This window comes from Polypterus senegalus, chromosome 1 (assembly GCF_016835505.1).
Source record: "Polypterus senegalus isolate Bchr_013 chromosome 1, ASM1683550v1, whole genome shotgun sequence".
Taxonomy (NCBI): domain Eukaryota; kingdom Metazoa; phylum Chordata; class Cladistia; order Polypteriformes; family Polypteridae; genus Polypterus; species Polypterus senegalus.
Genome location: NC_053154.1, coordinates 168,300,013 through 168,315,066, shown reverse-complemented (window position 1 = coordinate 168,315,066; position 15,054 = coordinate 168,300,013). Strand labels below are relative to the sequence as shown.

At 34.1% G+C, this 15,054-nt stretch overlaps 1 protein-coding gene across 21 annotated transcripts in view; it reads right to left on the bottom strand.

Moving 5' to 3' along the window:
* The window catches only part of kif1aa (kinesin family member 1Aa), a 247,128-nt gene that overhangs the window by 81,653 nt on the left and 150,421 nt on the right, over positions 1-15,054 (bottom strand). For all 21 annotated transcript variants that reach the window (XM_039762404.1, XM_039762412.1, XM_039762416.1 and 18 more), the window contains 4 exons: positions 9,012-9,130; positions 6,809-6,894; positions 5,388-5,523; positions 933-1,095 (listed from right to left, as the gene is read on the bottom strand). In XM_039762404.1, coding sequence (XP_039618338.1) covers positions 933-1,095; positions 5,388-5,523; positions 6,809-6,894; positions 9,012-9,130 — 504 coding nt within the window. The remainder of the gene's footprint in view (positions 1-932; positions 1,096-5,387; positions 5,524-6,808; positions 6,895-9,011; positions 9,131-15,054) is intronic.

Genomic DNA, 15,054 nt, shown 5'->3' with positions numbered 1-15,054 from the left:
TTTTTTATAACAGAGAGAAATATTTCAATTTATCTGTCTTGCCATACCTACTCAAATCATATTTAATATATAAAACTACCTAATGATAAAGTTAAGTAACCAATACATAATACATATATAAATATAAGTGAATATATATAGGGTGGTCCAGATCTAATTATGCAATTTTCATTACGCTATAACTTATTAAGTTTATTACATAGAAAATCACCCGAAAAAACCTGGACCATCGAGAAGTGTGCGAACTGACGACATGAAGAATCATTTTTGCGCCGAACTGGAATCATCCCAGCATAAATCAAAGTCATCCAGATGATCTGGATCTGCATAATTAGATCTGGTCCACCCTGTAGAGTATATGTAGAGTAATTCTGCACAGTAAATACATTAAAGCTCTGCATAGTTAACAGCAGGAAATTAGCATATTGGTACTTTATTTTACACTTTCAAATAGAGTAACTCTTAAGAAACAAACAATATTAAGACAGTTATTTTTAAAACTGCCATTTTAAAAATTTATTTTGTGGTTGTAGTCTTCCTTAGCATTTCATGAATATTGCAATATTCTTTCTATTTTACAACGGTACATTTTTACTATGTCAGTTGGACAAAGACAAAGTACAAAGACAATTAAATAGAATTTAAAAAAATGGATACCAAAAGACAGGACCCAGTGCACCATCTACTATACACAAAAACAACTAGACTGAACAAAGAATCTTTCCATGCAGTTAACACTAAATTTTCTTAAAATTTTTTGAAAGACACAAGAAACACATTAAAATTAAAAGCTGAAAGCATTCCTACCAAGATTGGCAAAAAGAATATAATTCATATAATACCACCATGTCAACAAAAAAACACCCACAAATTCCAATATAGTGTGGTGGGTCAAAATCAATTCATAATGGATGTTCCATAAATTAACATACTTGAATTGGCAGAATATATCTGCATATTCGGCAGAGATACTGGAGGCCTGTAGGACGGTCACCCGGAATGTGAAAATATTTCCAATTCTGAGGTGGTCCAGAGATCCTTCTGCTGGTCCATCAGGAGCTATTTTAATTGGGCTGTCCAGGTCTTCTTGGCTAGCTATAAAAGACCAAGAAAGAAGACTGTGTGATTATTGGGACTTACTGTTTTTTTAATCTGGTGTTTGAAATCTGGGCCCAGTTTCTGGAGGATAAGATATTCAGTCACGTGCTTCTTACTAGTTTGTAACCATGCTGTTTTTCCCTCTTCTCAAAAACTTCCAAGAAGATTGGTGAGAAGAGAGAATCTCACACAGGTGATATGAAACCACATCTAAAAAAAAAACATTCCATGGAAGTGGCATGTTTACTGACAGGTTTAATGAAAATAGCAGTTTGAAATTAGAGATGCAATTTGAAGCAATTCAAATTAAATAATGAAATAATGGGGAATTCAAAATATCAGTATGTCATGGATTAGGAAGTTCTCCTCCATAATCTTCACAAGTGTCTCTAAAAAGGCTGGGAACATTCCAGGATTCTTACTGGGGCCTTAAACAGACACACACTTAACTTCAGCCAGGTTCCAATGCTACTTGCTTGAAATGGAATAATGACCACAAAACTATAAAGGCCCAAAATACTAGCAAATGCCAGCAACAGTGTTAAGATTACCTTAAACCTTTAACAGTATAAAAAAATCCAAGAAAGTGCTCTATAATAATGTTTCTCAACCTTTCTGGTGTCCTAATTCCATGTGTTTTCGTGACCAACAGTGGGAGAAGTTTCTCCCCTGGTGAATCAAGCATGATTTTCAGAGCTACGTTTGTTGAATTAAGTTTAATCGTCAGAGCTTCCAAGAACAATTCTCGATGCAGCATCCCACTACATTATAAACAACAGCAACTCGTAACCTACCTATGGTGGCCTGTGACCCAACCAAGTGGTTGAGAAACAGTGCTCTGCAACACATGAATTCTCAAAAGAGAGCAAAAAGGTGAAATGGCAATCCAATAGTAACCAAAGTCAAATACAGAATCCAAAAAGAGCGATAAAAAACAGAGCAGAGGTCAGAAATTAAGAGAACAGTCAGAAATTCAGAGAATCAAACAAACAATTTAATTCCAAAGAAAAAGAACTCATCAAAACAAAGAGAACACAAATGAACCACATTTGACCAGTGAGTCTGCTAAGCCTTTTTTGGGCTGGGGTTGACACAATACAAACACAGACAGGTGGTCCCACCTATTGGGGAACTCCACACAAAACAAAAAGGGACAAAACAGAACATGAATACACACACAGAAACATAATTAAATAAACAAAAAATGTTATACATATTACATAAATAAGCACAATAAACATAAGAAAAATAATTTAAATCAGACAGAAAAGAAATGAAAAAAACAAAAAAATAGAAATGCAACACATAAACTAATGAGCACACAACACAGTATAGGAAACATTTAAATAAATTAAATATGCAGAAAAGGTAAGTGAAAATTAAAGCAAGATTTTTAGATACAACCATGAATGGATCCAATACATAAAAAATAAATACAAACTTACAGCACTACAGTGAGGAAGTTAATACTTGTAACACATTGTTAAAAGTGTATAAATAAATTCTGATGTGGGAGATGAGTGATGGTGACAGAATGTAATGGAAAAGACAGTGTGTGAAACCAGGTGGTGGCTGATCCGGAGTCCACACTCTCAGACCAAAAAGACAAAGTACTGCACACTTTCCAAAGATGATATACCCAGTGACACAGACACACTGCAGGAGGTGTATGGATATACAGAAGCTTAACTGTCTGATGGTACATATAAAACCTACAACAAAACAACAAACTGTTTATTGATGGTATTGCAAATGTCTGAAATTCACTCCGGGTGTGCCTGCTTCTGTCTCTCTCTCCTGCTACACGTTTATCTTCAGAGGCATTGGCATGAATATTTGAACACAAATTGCTGTTTTAGCAAATAGAGCTAAAGAGAGAATTCTTAAAGCCAGTTAGTTGCCAACAAGTCTTTGGACTTTACAAATAGTAACATCATGTGCAGCTACAAATTCTGTAACCCTACCACACAAGCTTGCAGCGGATACTGTGGACGAAGGTTTCAGACCAGACAGCAGGTGTGGTTATAAAGCAGCTTTATTTTTCAGAGTCACGGTGAGAAGAGTTTCAGAAAAGCAGACAATCAAATATACTACATGACAGCGTCAGGGCTCCTCTGAACCCCGTCTGTTGGGTGGGGTCCAGTTTTATACCCCTAGAATGCATGATTTAATATCATTATAAAATGTAACAGTCAACACATTTATTATACACAAACCTTTAGTCCCTTTAACGTCCCTTGTAAAACTTGATTTCTTGGCTCCTTTTGTTATGGCGTTCAGATGTAAGCTAAGGGAAAACGTGATAAGGCAAACTCATGTGTGGAATGCTCAGACCTTGAGTCCTTTACACAAACATTTTTCTGTTTGCTAAAACAAAGCATGCTGTTACTTGGTTTCGTAAAGCTTACTTCTCAGACATGAATTAGTACAAGGGAACGAAGAGAACATTCGTCTTCCACAATACATATATCAAGTAACGCCAGCTTAAATTCTATTATCCAGCAGCAGAGAATTACCCACAGCTACAGCAGAGTAGCCGACCAAGTCACAATAGCACAGCTCCTTAACATCTTTGTGACAAAATCATGTAATTTGCCCATGCAGTGAGCAAATAATAAGAAATGATGTTGCATATCTGCAAATCTAGAAAAGAAGCTCCTCCTGACGCAGTGACAGGTTGAAATCAAAGAACAAGAGATGGAACTACAAATTAAATTGCTAAAATAACAAAATGAAATAACCACAAATGCCAGAGACTCATAGCAGATATCTCAGAAAGCACATGATAGCTCAAATAAACCATGAACAGCTTTCCAACCAGGTAGCACTTATCAGTAAAGTCTAGAAAAGAATAAATAATTGGACACTAGTTATAGTTCAAATTTATGTTTGATATGTTACTACTAACATGCATTGTAATTTAAAAAATCAAAGACATAAATAATCTATTTGTAAAGTATTAAACATACCAAAAATAGTATACAGTACTTGTAACACTTCTGTTTTTATTACCTATCTTAAGTGAAAAAATCTTTTCACAGGTGTTTTTCCAGAAAGTGAAGAACACAAAGAAATATGAGAATTAAAAGGGTCATGTTATATAAAAATAAACTCTTTTTCCACTATATGAGATGTATGTTTTAAACATATGATGAGGGAGATGTGTGTGTTTAAGATGAACATACACTGTATTTATTTTGCTCAGATTACAAATCCTGGTGCATTTTCATCTGCTTCAATAATATGTGGTTGATCATCCTCTGATTGTTATATCTTCATTTCCTCAGTTGGTGTGCTGCTGTGCCTGCAAATGCTGTACAGTACACAGGTTGCAGCAATCATATTTACACATTTTTTTGGAGAGTACAAAAGCAATCTGTTAATGAACATGTCTTGTGTATGCATGGTCTATACTGTTTCTCTTTTTTGCCAAAGATGATTTATGTTTCACAGATTTGAACAAATAGGGAAATAGAAAACAACTGCTGCCTCCTAGATCAATCTAACATGAAACCTGTCTTTATCTGCCACGTGCTTGGCATTGTGACATTTCTGCTATATAGCTGTATCATAGGTAGCTCCTGGCCACTTGAAAAACAATTTTCCTTGTAATGAGGTTGTGGTCACAAGTGATTTGTACATTTAGGGATATCTTATTTTTTAAATACACTTTTGAGTTTCATCAATGGGCAATTCAATCTTAATACTGTATGTGTGTCATCGATAGCACCAACTGCATTTGGAAAGCCGCAAATTTCATAAAAGCCTTCTTTGATTGTCTGCATTTCTTTGTTTCTGGGCCATGTTATATAACATGGTGTAATGGCTTTTAGGGAACTATGCAAAGAGGTCACTGAATAGCTTACAAATGAAGTACTTAGTCATAGTGTATCTCTTCGAATATTCTGAATTAAACCACTGGAAAGGCATCTAAATGTTACTAGGATTTACAATTTTGAGGTCAGTGTGCGACTTGATTGTCTGTGCACAGATGGTTGGAGTGTTTTCTCCTTGCTTATTTTGTCAAATTATATCAATCATTCTTTGCCCTTGTGGTGTCTTAAGAACACAGCATGTAATAAAGCAGGTATTCTCTGTCTGCCAAAGCAACACAGCCATATAGATTCAACCATCTTAAAGCTTCTCATCACATCGGATACACTGATTCTTACACAATATTACTCATTTTGAGAAAGCCAATAACGGCCTTGCAAGCTCTTCGCGCTGCTATAAGCTATTCCAAAGCAGCACACTTAAATTCTTAATCTATAACAAAACTTTCATTTCACCTGCACAGGTGTTGTTATTGACTTCATCTGCTGAGGGTCCAAGCTCTGAGTTCTGTCCTTCCCCTTCCACAATTCGTAGCTCTTCCTGGGAAGTACCTGAGCGAGACATTCCCACTGGACAGGATTCTACCTGAAACTAGAAAGCCCAAGAATTCAAACAACTGTGGAAAAGTGAAACAGAAGAATAAAATTTGCAAACAAATGGTTTTCATGCTGTTTCTGAAAACATTAATCATTTATTATAATTATAGTGGAGCACATGTACTGAATAACCATTTAATATTATTAACCTAGGATTAGTAAAAGAACCCAGCAGACTAACTTAAGTCTTTATGAAAGGTATCATATAAAATAAAAATAAATAAACATTAATTGATTACACCAACATATTCACCTAGAGGTGGCTAGATTTATTTCTTTAACACTCAACTATACTGCGCACTGTATGTAACATAACATAACACAGCATTCCCAAATTTGTCTAAGACAATTCAGTATCCAAAGGGCCCACAGCCTATCTCTACAGAACTAGGGGCAGGCAGCATCCTTGGAGGGGGTGTCAGTTCACCGCAGAGATATCTTATATAAAATGAGGTTTTAATTATAATACATTATTTGTGAAACATTTTGCACAGTTTTTTCCAGGGCAGATTGTCTGGATAAAAGAGCTGGGTAAATAATAGAAATATGTAATACATAGTGGCAAGGAAGCTTGCAGTTCCACTCTTGTATAAAGAAAGTTGCACATTTATTAACTTTTAGTGAAAAAGATGCACTTCTGTATGGTAATCTAAAGTCTCACTTACCAGCAGGTTTTTTGGGTATATTGTAAACTATTGGCACCCAAAATTCTTAATTAAAATTGACTAATCTAAGTTGTTTCAAATATGATATAAAAAGAAACGGTCAGATCAGGTGGGACTATTGAAGCATAAAAATAATATTGAGTGTGAAGGACTAGACAAGAACTGAGGCTGAGAAAAATGAAGCAATTCTCTGGGTCAATCCATGAACTATTCAAAGTGCAGATAGTTATGGTAAGAAATGAATCATTTAAGATACTATAACTCTTTCATTTAAAGAATCATTCAAATTGGGAGTCAGAGCTGATATTTTAGAAGGATGCAGCTTGGCAGCACAGCATAATTGAAAATCAGAGCATGATACTCTGCACTTGACATCGTTGCATGCCAGCTGTATCAATAAACATTGTTGTCTTTTCCTAAATAGCAAAGCTAAATATTATTTTATTTTAAAATGGTCCCCATGATAATGTTATTTAAAATTCTAAATACACCTTGGTCTAGTCCATTTATATAGGAATAACATATAAGAAAAATAGCAGATTTTAGAATTTGAAAGTCATTCCCTGATTCATATGCCACAATTTCATGCTACCTTTAGGCATGACATAGACTCACTTTTTCAAACTGCTGATCTTCAAATGAGATCTTTGCTGTTCCAGACTGCCGGACCCCAGACCCATAATCTGGAGCCTCTTCATCTGCTGTAAGAACAAATATCAACACAAACAAACAGAATGACATTGGAAACTTTTAATGATGTAAACCTTTGTAATATTCTCACTAAAGAATATTTACTTTCATTAATTATACTGTGCTTTTATAGTAATGTGTATTTTTTTCATTTCACTACCTATACTATAGGTGCAAATACTGCTGGAAAATAATGTGACAGGGTAAGAATTCTAACTTTATGTTTTCAGGCTCTTTATATGTTTAAGGCATTCTTTACATGACGACCATTTTTGGAATGATGTCTCAGGGTGTATGTGGGTTTGTCTACCTGTCTGTGAGTCAGGAGTCTTTCAGAAGAATAGCTTTAAAAGCAATCATTCAATCCAAATTAAACGTTACAGTGATATTAGCACTGCTCCAGTAGATTTTTCTCTAAAGAGTTGCATATACACTATCACAGGTTTATATATAAATGTATATTTGCTAGCACTATTAATGTCTTTGTGTTTGTTTATATCTGTCTGTATGTGTATTTCAGAATGCAGCAGACACGATAAATCCATCGACACAATAACTTACAAGGAATCTACTCAATCCAAATAAAACTTGACACAGCTATTAGATTAGTAAAATACTAGAAGCATGTTAATTTCAATCAAAATCACGCTACTAGATTTTGCTTTACACAGAAAAACTACAGTACATATCCATCCATCCATTATCCAACCCGCTATATCCTAACTACAGGGTCATGGGGGTCTGCTGGAGCCAATCCCAGCCAACACAGGGCGCAAGGCAGGAAACAAACCCCAGGCAGGGCGCCAGCCCACCGCAGACTACAGTACATATTCTGTGGGTAAATATATACAAATTATTGTGATTAAGTGTAAATGTCAACTTCAAGTTTTCAAAAAGTTTGGTAATTTTAGTCATCCATGAGCATGATCTACTCATTATTAAAATGATTTATGTACATGTACAGTATATGTGTGTCTGTGGTCAAGGATGTACTGTAACTCCATGGACATAACTTAAAAACAATTTGTTGAATTCAAATTAAATTTACATAGTTATTAGCATTGTAAAACACAAGAAGTCTGTAGAACTTGAGAAAAATCTCTGAAGTACATTTTCCTCTATGGAGATGCTGATTTTGGATTTTATGTGCATACTAGTATTATGGGATATCATCTACTGTTAAATTCTGCTCCATACTTGTACATTTTTTATTTTTTATACTGTATTGAGGATTTGTTCTGTTCTGTGTATTGTATTGTATTGACCCCCTTCTTTTTGACTCTCATTGTACGCCCAACCTACTTGGAAAGGAGTCTCTCTTTGAACTGCCTTTCCCAAGGTTTCTTCCATTTTTTCGCTACAAGGATTTGTTTTGGGAATTTTTCTTTGTCTTTTTAGAGAGTCAAGGCTGCTGGGGGGCTGTCAAGAGGGAGGGCCTGTTAAAGCCCATTGTGGCACCTCTTGAGTGATTTTGGGCTATACAAAAATAAATTGTATTGTATTGTATACTAGTAATCTGTCGTTTCTCTGCACTGTGTCATCAACCAGAACCGGATGAGGGGACCAACTAAATTTTGGAAATAAACAAAGTTTGTGTTATTACCCTGTACGAATGGAGAATATGTAAAAAATGTGGCAGCGATAAGTTCAAGAGAGTGGATTTGCATACTAGATATACACACACAGCTTTAAATATTGTATTCGTGCCAAAACAATTTGCAGGACAAAACATTTTTTCCCTCATATTTTAGATTCAGTTTTGACAATTAAACCACCCAACTAACTATTCTAAGCAAGTTAGCTGTACTGGCCAATTTGCCAATACTAAAACCACAGCATCTGGGATTTAAACCCTTAAAATAAAAGTCAATATAACTAATTCTGTTAACTATGAAATTTTTTACTGACCAGTAAAATATACTGAATGTATATCGAGACAAGGCAGAGTGAAAAATGACAAGTCCCTTTACTGAGCCAGTGTGATGTTTCTAATTTATAGAATTCAACTTACTTTACACAGGAAATGCTTTAATAACAAAATGTACCAGTACTCTCCCAATAGAAATGTACAAAGCAGACACCAGGGGTAAACAGGGCACCTAAAATGAAATGAATGAAGAAATCTTACCAGAAATAGCTTGCACAGCAACCCTTAGAAATCCTTTGACTTCACCCTTCTCACTTACAATGGCAACACGATGCACTAATGGGACTGGATACAGCAAATTGCTCAGGTACACAAATGCCCTGGAGTTGTAGGTGAAAGAGGTAGCAGGGAAAAAGGCAAAAGAAAAAAAGACAAAATACACAAGAATGAACATAAAGGTGCAAAGGCTCTGATATTAATAAAAACTTCACAACACTGAGCTGCAAAGCAACGAAAGGAAACGAAGCTGTATCTGCTCCAGTGACAGTCATAGGCACCATTTAGTGCTGTCAATATTTGATTCCTTTTAGTTCCATTACATTTCATTGTCCCCTCCCCCCAAGTACTTTTTTAGAAGGAGTTCTGATGAATCACATTGGTTTCTGTAGCTGAGGTAGATGGCAGTAAGAGGACTTGCCCCAGCGACAGAACCTGCAAATTTTCCTCTTAAAACACCAGGTCAGCCTGCTTTTGAGTCCTTCACAAGAATTGTTCAAATGCCTGTGTGTTTTAAAGATACAGGAATATCTACCCAGTTAAGCTTGTTTTTATTTCTCAGCAACCTATAAGAGACCTATAGATTACTCTTGCTTATGAAACAATGTTGTTGTGTGACCTTAACTTTAACATTTGACCGTTCTTCTGGTTACTAGGGATTTGAATCCATAGAAAGGCATAACTTTTGTTATTGCTAGGGGGGGCATTCATAAATGCTTGTGATTTACTTTTTCTCTATTGATATTTACGCAATCTTTTTGTCTTTTGTAGACATAATAAATGAAGATATGATATTTGGGGTTCTGTTTGATTAACTAAGAATTCCTGGATCTGTAAACTAATTTTAATGCTAAGGCTTGTATTACGAAGATCACATCATAAAGTGTATCATTTGTATCAAATTTAAAACAGAATCCACATTTTTAAGGCAAACTTCTTAAGATGTGGGCCTGGAGAACCCTTATTATTGTTTGAGCGTTGCAAGAAAATATTACTTCACAAAGTGACAAAGTCACTTGGCTTGAACTGTAATTCACATATCTTTAACCATGGTGAAAAACAATCTGTGAAATGTATACTAAATGATAAAATAAGAGCCAAAACTAATGTAAGTTCCACATTGGGGGCTTGTAAAATTACTGGAAGTTAACATCACCCCATTTTGGATTTTTATTCTCTGTCTTTCATTTGCACAACTAAACTGCAACTTTTGCTGGACCTTCGATTTTACATTGGTGAGAAGTAATTTTTCAAATGTAAGGCGACAAGAGGCACTCTCTACTGGCACTATTTCAAATAAAAAATGAAAAAGACCTGTTGTTTCTGGAAATACATTTAAGTTATTTATCTAGAACGTCATTTAAATTCAGCCAATCAGCTTTAAAGTTAAAGCAGGGGGTGTATACAAAAAGTTACTCTATGACTAATAACGGTGTCAAAAATTTGATGACAAATTTTTTTGGAAGCTCTAAATATTTTGCATATGTTTTTTATTAATGACAAAGAAGGTTTTTTTTAGCATTTTTTGGGCATTAATATTTTGACTAACTATTGTTTTGCAGTAATATCTACAGTAATATCTGTTGTCTAATTTATGAAAATGAAGATGAGAATAACTAGCAAGTTTACTGAACTCACAGCTTCTTCTTCTTTGTCTGGTGAAACACTGGCCGATGATATTAATTTTCAGTATCTTAATAAACTAACGATATAGCAGTTTCTAACTTTAGTCTATCTAGCTTAGTAGGATGACTTCTTATAGTGTGTACAATCATAAATAAAATATTCTCCTTTCATTTTTGAAAAAAAATTTGTTTCATATGTTTTAAACATTTTCAAAAAGAACTTGTTTTTTTCGTTTGACCATTGCAGGTATTGAACTTTAAAGGCTTCATGTATGTTAAAAGATATTATGATAAGATGCAAAGTAAAACAGACTGAATAAAAATGAATACATTCATGCAAAAAATAAGCCTTGTTCTAAAGATGAAATCTTGCATTATGGAGATTTCCTCTATTGAGTCATCTAAAGAAACAGAGTAGGTGTTTTAAGTAAAAGTGGGAATTTTTCTTAAGTTAAAAAAAATGAAATGGAAGCAGCAGCCAGAAAAACACAGATGGGGAACTGCAGGTCTGACAAACTGCCAACCACTGCTGATTTATGTGTCCTCATTTCATGCAGAAGGAGCCATACTTATGCTGTTCATAAGTGCAAGATCTCATTAAAAGCATGTGACTCCATTTGAGGAACAGCAAACAAGTTGCATTTAACAATCAAGTGTAAAAGGGTTTTTAATTATCTTTAAAATTAGTTAAATGTTAAAAAGTTGAAAATCAAATGTAGGGAGTAAAGGGGGGATACTTTCATAGCCAGTACGTAACAAATGGTCTTATTTCACCAATATTTCTTAAAGTGAAAATTTAAAAGACTAAAACATGTCAGCTTGTACTGCTGAATAAAACTTGTTTTGATACTTTCATATTTTTACTATAAAACACCACATTTTCTAAGGTAATTTAAGTATAATGCCATTTAAATTACATATAAATCCGTCACTATGCATACTTTTAATAAAATTGTATTTTAAAATTTTACTGTCATTTTTAATGAGGGACTAGTTAAATATTCATATAGGAAACTACCAAACATGGTTTATCCGTTTTTTGTTTTTTTTTTTCTAGAATGTTTTCAAATGTGTGTAAATATTAGGCAAGTTAATTACAGAATGTTAGCCAAAATGCACAGATAGACAGCTTCTTTAATTTTGAATAATTCTGAGAAACAACAAACTGATTCAAGATCCAGAGGGCAATGCAGTAAGGGCATAAACATATTTACTGTAAAGATAATTATATTGTCAAAGGGTGCAGTTGATAGCAGTGTCTATTATTCATACCTATGATAATTTGCTACAGAGAACTGAGTAGGGAAAACACTGTTTTACACATACAGTATGCCTGTCTGTCGGAAAGCAGACAAAATGATGATAGCCTAAAGTCAAATACAGATGACGTCTGAAGCAAAAAAGAATTTTAAATGGGAACATAATTATGAACAAAGTACAATAAAAATCTACAAGTTGTAAAAGCAATTCAGAAGCATTCACGTTTTAAGAGAAATAGACAGCCATAGTGAGTATGACATCAACACAGAGCTGAAAATTTGAGTAAAACAAAAACATATTTATGGGATGAAAGATATTCAGAAATAAAAAACATAATAAAAGATCAAGAATGAAAAGTACAATACCCAATAAAGGACAGAAAAGAAGGTGCAGTGACATGCTAGAAAAGGTGGAGTGGATAGAATAGATTACTTTCATACCCTTCCATCCATTCACTTTGTCCAATGTGGGGTTGCAAAGAGCCCTAACCCATTCTGGAAGCATTGGGTGCAAGGCAGAAACCAGCCATGGTAAAAGTGCCAGTTCATGGCAGGGCATACTCACAAATATAACTATAACCACACATATGGGCCCAAATTTGAGTGGCCAGTTAACATATATAACACGCATGCCTTTTGGATGAAGAAGCAAAACTGGGGTACAAATATAATGTAACTATGTCTCTCGTTCTGACAATCAATGCTGAGCCAAAATGACTGCAAAACTATTTTACATTTGTCATTTGTCTGAAAGGAATGGTTCACAATTAACAGACAAGATGAACAAGATGAAATAAAGTACAAAATGTCAGTTCATTTTTGCATTATACAGAGTCATGGCACTACTATGACAAAGGTTTTGAAGTAACATTCTACTTGCTAATCGCAGTGCCAGAGAGTAGTGACAAGTTACATGTTGATTAACATGTGAAAATATAATCCTATAAACTTTTCCATTTTTATTTAGTTTTTTAGCTTGATTTTCTTGTAGATCTGACTTGAAATTTTGTATCTTTTTTAAAATAGGGTTTCTACAGCCCTATTGTTCTAAAGTCATTCAAACTTGGAATAATTGGCTGTTGCACAATTTACCACCAGAAAATCAAATTCTCCATTCTGTAAAACTGGAATTTGATTGTTCGATACCAGAGACATGCCTCTTTTCTTTTTTTTTGTTATGGAACAAGGCTACATTGTTTGGGGTATGTTCTTCACTTCCTTATCTATCTATATAATGCCCTTATCTCTTTTAAATATAAATCAAAAATTTAGAATCAATGTGGCACCATAAAGGAGATATAAAAGGCACTCTACATCAAGTCAGACACATTTTTCTGATGCTTTGCTCAATAGTTAAAACTGATTACAACTCGAAGGTCATTCAAAAAAGAGTTTTGGGTATTCTAAATATGGTAAAAATTACAAGGATTTATCTATTCCTATTTAAACAAAATTAAGAACAGAAAAGGGATAAGATACATTTCTCTTGAATTTCACCTTTTTAACAAATATTGTGCTGTCATACAACTTCTGTTTTTAAATAAAATGATTGTATTTTCCAATTTATATAAGACCGCAAATAACAATTAGGAAGATATTACATCTTCAAATTAGCTTCAAAAAGTATATTTAATATATATAACTGGTATGGCTAGTTGTTATGAGCTGTATAGCCATAATATCTTATTTGTTCATGATAACAATATGGAAACTGGAATGGATCAGAGTGGAAAAAAATAAATTGTTGTTTCAACATACTAAATAGCATGATGGTTATAATGAAATACGCTCATGAGTCATTATTACATTAAAAAAAAAATGATATGTAACAGAAATGAAATAAAAGTCATAGGGTCTTAATGAAGAATACATCTTATTCATTTAACTTTTTACATTTTGCACTTTGCATTTTTGAAAAGTTCTCATAAGGCCTTATTTGATTCCTGGTTGAGAACCTTCAGTGTGGAGCCACATTTGTTTGGATTTCCTCTAGTGTATTCTGGTTATCTACTATTTTCCAATATGCATTATTTATTATAATATTCTTGAGACATTAACGCATGGAGTTGAGATTATAAACTATCTAAATGTGAATTTCTGGTATATTTATTTCTGGACTTCACAATATGAAAAAAGCGTTAAATAAAATTATTGCATTAAGTGAATATTATGCATAACTATGCATGTAAACTAAGTATACATAATAACATTAATCAAAAAACTGTATTTAGTAACATGGGTGCTAGAATCACAAGTGAGCAAATGTTGAAACAAAGAAAATTCATCATATAGTGTAAGAAAAAAAAAAAGACTTCCTTGACCACTCTAGCAATAATACAGACACCTATGTTTAATATAAATGTCATTACACAATTATCCAAATAACCATAAAAAATTGCTATGCCAAATTAAAAAATTATATTACTGGGATCTAATCTCATGATTTATAAAATATCAGTCTAGATGATAAACCACCCCCACCAAAGCAAACCAAGACACCAAAAAAACGAACATGAAAAACGTTAGGTTAGGCTCACAGGCCAGTGTACAGATGCTATGACCCAAGCCGGGCTGACACCCAGTATTCTAAAGATGAAAACTGCTATTTTTCACAATGTACCAAGTAATGGTACAGCAATGAGAAGCATAGATAACATCTTCCCTGGAGAGATTGGAGGTGGGTGTGAGGCAGCGGAGGTGGAGGGGGAGGGGATGGGGAAGAGGAGACAGGGAGGCAAAGGGATAGGAGCTTACGACAAGATTGGTGAGGTGCAAAGATGGCATGCTCAGAATAAAACGTCAACGCAAAAGCTTGTTTATTTGTTGACAAAAAACTAAACAGAGGAAGTGAACAGAAAAAAAGTAAATAAAAAAAAAAAAACTCAAATACAATCAAGTAGCTAAGCTTTGACCAGTAAAGACAGCAGCTAAAATGTGTGAAATAAAATAAATATAACATAATTAAAAAAAGCACACTTCACAATAGACTGCTGTATTCACAGCTGCTGAGTGTGTATAGCCAATTCCGTAGAATGATAGAGAAATAAAAATATATAAATATATAAGTGCTCTGGCATGCCTGTTAGAGAGTGCTGCTGCAGAAACCAGCTCTTTCAACTTGAGATCCTGATGCTGTAATCAGTT